The sequence below is a fragment of the Thalassophryne amazonica genome, chromosome 21 (genome assembly GCF_902500255.1).
Source record: "Thalassophryne amazonica chromosome 21, fThaAma1.1, whole genome shotgun sequence".
NCBI classification, from domain to species: domain Eukaryota; kingdom Metazoa; phylum Chordata; class Actinopteri; order Batrachoidiformes; family Batrachoididae; genus Thalassophryne; species Thalassophryne amazonica.
The window spans coordinates 29,001,751-29,007,750 of NC_047123.1; the positions used below are offsets into that span (position 1 = coordinate 29,001,751).

Sequence of the window (6,000 nt, forward strand, 5' to 3'; positions counted from 1 at the left end):
GGGCGCAATACTATGTGGGTGATTCTTAGACTATGGGCACTTATTATGTCCTTTGATCATATTGTATGAAAAACAGAAAAAAGGGGAAATTTCACACTTTTATAGTTATCCTTACAATGAAAGTGTGTTAAGAAATTTGTTGTAGTAGTCTATGATGACTTTTTCACCTTTTTTCAGCATCATTATATGCAAATATTGCCATTTTGTGCTTGTCCCATACCCAGACTTTTGATCTTCAATGATAAAAATGAATAGTAAAGAAATGTTTTTTCTAATGTTTTAAAATATCTCTGAATAAAATATCAGTAAAATAATCAAAACATAATTGGGGTATTCAATGTCATACAACTGTTGTGATTTGTTTAAACAAAATGTAGTTGTCCCACACTATTGCTGTAATTTCCACCACAACACTGTAATGTCCCTTTAAGATTGTTTGTGTAGTTTTATGGAGATAAACAGTGACATCAGAGCACATGTATATAGCACCAAATCACAACAAATAGTTGCCCCAAGGCGCTTTACATTGTAAGGCAATGGTGTGGTGGAAATTATATTTACAAGGCCAATAGTGCCCGTAGTTAAAGAATCACCCATGTACTCACTGGAGCACCCAGGGGGCTATTCAAATGGGCCAACCAGTAACATATCACTCCTGAAAACGATCTTTGGCTTTTCACGTGAGGTAAATCTGCCCTACGATTGGATTTTGGAAAACCATGTGACGGTGAACCAATTCCGATTGGACACTCACATTGCGCACGTCATCACACAGCTTCTATGAGGAGTACAAAGATGGCTGATGGCTGGCTCAAAAGTCCGCGGAGTTAATTTTTCAGCAAAACAGAGTATGTTTCTATCTCATATCATTAAAAAGTTATTTATAATTTAGTAAAGCTTGGTCTTCGCCGTCGTATATGACGGCATCGGCCCCAGAGGGTTAAGGTGCCTTGACACTTGCACAAATTTGATCCGTGCACTGGTACGCAATCTGCCGTGCCAAGAGAGTAAACTCATTGCAAACTGCTGTAACTGTGTGCGTGGCTTCGTGCAAGTGCGCAAAGAAAATTTTGAAATGTTCAAAATCTCTGACACACATTAATTATGTGAACTTCACGTTCACATAATTATGCGCAAACAATTCAAAACCACTGCATTTCCATGCGAGTCGTCGCGTCAGTGCAGCACATCACAGCATAGCTCATCTGAACGATTATGACGAGATGTTAAATTAATCATAAACATATTTTTACAGATACTCATAAGAAGGAATGAAAATGCAACTGTTTTACCAAGCAATTACAATATAAATATTACAAATAATTACCTTTTAGATGATTCCAAATGTGTTCTCCACATCATGAAGCTCACGAGAGAGAGAGAGAGAGAGAGAGAGAGAGAGAGAGAGAGAGAGAGAGAGAGAGAGAGAGAGAGAGAGAGAGAGAGAAAAGCCGGTTGCAATTACTGTATTGATTATTGATTTGGAAAGGAAAGGTCTTTACTTGACTCAGTCCTGATGGGTTTCCTGACTTATACTTGTTTGAGGACTCTTTCCCTGTAGTAATATGTTCAATTTAATTCATTGTCATATTGTCTTACTGAATATGAGTTTAGAAATATAATGTACAAATTGGCGGAACATATTTTCATAACAGTTAAATGGATCATAAGCCCCAAACTGTAATAGACTTCTTTTTTTTTACTTGAGACAGACATGATTAAAATTCATATTTTCATAACTTTGTAAGCCAGAATCCTCAGTAATATCAAAGTATTTCTTGCAGACAGAGTGATGATTGAGAGTTAAAATGGAATCATAACAGCCATTTAATTAAGATTGTCAGTGATAGTGTCTGGTGTTCCACTATGATCTAGAAAGACTGTCTGTTGGGGGGAAAGTAATCGCTCCACAGTAACATTTGATAACTATTATTTAAGACGAGCTGTTTATACGCCAGAGGATCTATATAGCTCCACCGTGGGCTGTAAAATTGCACTATAACTTTAAATGCATACTAAATGGGTCATGCTGAAAAGAGGTCTGTCTTCTGGAGAAACTACTGAGAAACAGCTGTTATGCTTCAATGCATTATGGTATTGTGAGGAAACTGTTTATGAAAATACTCATGTGCAGACTACTTCATATCTTTGAGTACAGTCTGTGTTAATAAAATGTTTTTCCTGATAGAAATGCAGTTGTATGTACCATTTTTGTAGCTTGTTTTAATGTAGAAGTATGTGTCTGTATTACCTAATGATAAGCACTTGGAAACCTTTCAGAAGGAGGCACTGTTTCACAAAACTAAACCAGCATCCAAATCAATAGGAGACAATATCTATTCATGTAAAAACATCCAGCATGTTCTGACTCAATCTCACAATCAAAATAGTTTTCGATGCAAAGGGCTTGGATTTGCCATGTTCATTAGGCATGGAGGTGTTTTAGTACAAATATAATAATATCAACCACTCACCTGTCCCATTTAAACTGGAGTGCACCAGGCGCACAGCGCTGTAGTATCAAGGAAGAGAATAAAAGTGAAAGGATTTCTTACGTTAATGCATTAGCACCAATCTGTCAGAAAACATAAAGCTCCAGACAGGTCTTGTAAAATCACTTTTTCTTCCTGCTCTTGGTTTTTTTCTTTCTTTACCTAGAGTAGCCATAATATGCCATCACATTAATATTGCACTGTTGCAGGTGACTGGCAATGATATGTGCAGGAAAACAGAATGTACGGTGCATGCAAAAAGTATTCACAGCGCTTCACTTTTCCACATTCTTTTTTTGTTACAACCTTATTCCAAAATGGATGAAATTAGTTTTTTCCCTTCAAAATTCTACACACAGTACCCCATAATGACAATGTGAAAAATTATTTTTATGAGATTTTTGCAAATGTATTAAAAATAAAGAAAAACTGAGGAATCACATGTACATAAGTATTCACAACCTTTGCCTGATCATCACTGAGATGTTTCTACAGCTTAATTGGAGTCTACCTAGAGTAAATTCAGTTGAATGGACATGATTTGGAAAGAAAAACACCTGTCTACATATAAGGTCCCACAGTTGACTGTGCATGTCAGAGCACAAACCAAGCATGAAATCAAAGGAATTGTCTGTAGACCTCAGAGACAGGATTGTTTTGAGGTACAAATCTGGGGAAGAGTAAAGAAACATTTCTGCTGCTTTGAAGGTCCCAGTGAGCACAGTGGCCTCCATCATCTGTAAATGGAAGACGTTCGGATCCACAAGGACTCTTCCTGGAGCTGGTCGCCCATCTAAACTGAGTGATCAGGAGAAGGGCCTTAGCCAGGGAGGTGACCAAGAACCCAATGGTCACTCTGTGAGAGCTCCAGCATTCCTCTGTGGAGAGAGGAGAACCTTCCAGAAGGACAACCATCTCTGTAGCAATCCATCAATCAGGACTGTGTGGTAGAGTGGCCAGACAGACACCACTCCTCAGTAAAAGACACATGGCAGCCCACCTGGAGTTTGCCAAAAGGCACTTGAAGGACTCTCAGACAATGATAAATAAAATTCTCTGGTCTGATGAGACAAATATTGAACTCTCTGGCGTGAATTCCAGGCGTCATGTTTGGAGGAAACCAGGCACCATCCCTACAGTGAAGCATGGTGGTGGCAGCATCATGCTGTGGAGATGTTTTTCAGCAGCAGGAACTGGGAGACTAGTCAGGATTGAGGGAAAGATGAATGCAGCAATGTACAGAGACATCCTGGATGAAAACCTGCTCCAGAGTGCTCTTGACCTCAGACTGAGGCGACAATTCATCTTTCAGCAGGACAATGACCCTAAACACACAGTCAAGATATCAAAGGTGTGGCTTCAGGACAACTCTGTGAATGTCCTTGAGTGGTCCAGCCAGAGCCCAGACCTGAATCTGAACATCTCTGGAGGGATCTGAAAATGGCTGTGCACCGACGCTCCCCATCCAACCTGATGGAGCTTGAGAGGTGCTGCAAAGAGGAATGGACAAAACTTCCCAAAGATAGGTGCACCAAGCTTGTGGCATCATATTCAAGAAGACTTGAGGCTGTAATTGCTGCCAAAGGTGCATCAACAAAGTATTGAACAAAGGGTGTGAACACTTATGTACATGTGATTTCTTCTTTTTTTTAAATAAATTTGCAAAAGGTTAAAAAATTATGTTGTCATTATGGGGTTGGGGTTAGGGTTTCTGTTGACATACAGTATCAGTGCACCAGGTCTATGCCTGGCCATACCTCGGTTTCAGCCCAGCACGCTCACATAACCAAAGGTGACATCATGATTTTTACACTGGCACTGGGCTTAAGATAAGACCCAAAGAACCAATGACATTTGACCTTGCTTGTTTTTATTCTGTATACTTACCAAAATTAACATGTACATTACAAATTTGTTCCTTTAGTGACATTCATACAGATTTACTGTGCTGCGTAAAAGCGTTTTGCTATCTAAATATAATGGCTTACCGTTACGACATGATAAAACAGCCAGTAAAATGAGGGCGCGCAGGTCCATGACGGTGACTGAAAGCATTTTCCAAATCTGCTTTTATCTTTTAAAGCTTGTCTTTGACATTTTCACTCTAATTGCTATTTAGTCACGGTTAGTCTCTTTTACTCTGAGCCCCATTCTCTCATCACGTACATTGACACAAAAATTCAAATCTGATTCTGTAATTTTTACATATACATAAATTTATACATCCTTCTATGCTGTGTCTGACTCCTTCCCTTTGTCCTCTCCTCTTTTGTTCTCTCTTTTCCAGACCACCAAAGCAGTAAATAAAGGTGACTTCCCACTGGCCAACATCGCCTCACGGCGAGCTCTGTTCCTCGCCGCCCTCTCCATCACTATAGGCACCGGGGTGTACGTGGGGGTGGTAGTCGCTCTCATCGCCTACCTTTCTAAACCGGGACACATATAGCAGCCGTGCCTTCCTTCCATACCTCCAGGGAGCTCTGGGAAGAGATCGGCCCCTCTGGGGACATCGGTTCACATGCAGATTTCACGGAAAGTTTTTTTGTTGTTGTTGTTGTTGTTTTTGGGAAGAGATGTACAGCGATGCTCTCCGCATTCTTTTCTTTCTTCAGCACCTTCTCTCCCTGCGGCCCTCCTGTCAGATGAGATTAGCCACAGCGACTGGAAAGAGGTCAAACTGAAATGGGGCTGGGTTTTTTTGTTTGTTTGTTTTAGTGTCAGAAGTATTCCACACCACCGTCGTGTTGACACGATCCTCCATCAACCTCCTGATTTGAGACGATCTGTCACCGCAAGTTATTCATGCAACTTGCAGTTCATATGTGTGAAATGAACATAAAATCACCCAGTGGATGAAAAGATGACGTTTGAAGCTTTTTCCTTAAAAAAAACAAAAAAACAACAAGAAACAAAACTGTCTGATCCTAGTTTCATTCCAACAAAAATCATCTCCAACAAGTTCTGAAGATGATCGAGAACGGCATGAATTACATGAACTTCTGCTCTGTCACAACACGGTGCTTTTGTCCAACAATTTGAAAAGAAGAAGAAGAAAAAAAAAAACGTGTCTATCCATCAGAATCATATCCTGGAATAAGGATCCGTCATATTTGTTTCACCAGCATCACACGGTTTCTATTTGTTTTTGTGCCCACGTTGTCCTGAGGCACCTTGTTAAGGAATGCAGATTGGAGACGTGTGTGCAAAAGGTCAGACATTCTTAAAAAAAAAGAAGAAAAATCAATGGACTAGCGTCTTGGAAAACACGCCACCACATTGTGTACCACGATGTGAAATGAAGCCATTCGCTAATAGGACGCGGAAGTTCTAAATCAGGGGTCATTAATATGCGGGCTCGACTCCGGACGACGTGCCCACAGTATAAACAAAAGTGTCGCAGCCAGACACCTTTGAATTTACTGCCAATCAATTACTCTTTGCATGTGTGTAGCTGTGCCAGCAAATACGCCGCCGTGCATGATTGATTGGGATTACAATTTGTTTTTGT

The 6,000-nt window shown here is 40.1% G+C and overlaps 1 protein-coding gene across 1 annotated transcript in view; it reads left to right on the forward strand.

Moving 5' to 3' along the window:
- Positions 1-5,713, forward strand: part of syndig1l (synapse differentiation inducing 1-like) — a 57,713-nt gene extending 52,000 nt beyond the window's left edge. The window contains exon 4 of the mRNA XM_034162071.1: positions 4,780-5,713. Within this exon, the coding sequence (XP_034017962.1) occupies positions 4,780-4,938 (159 nt within the window). The 3' untranslated portion in view covers positions 4,939-5,713. The remainder of the gene's footprint in view (positions 1-4,779) is intronic.
- The last annotated feature ends 287 nt before the right edge of the window (positions 5,714-6,000 follow it).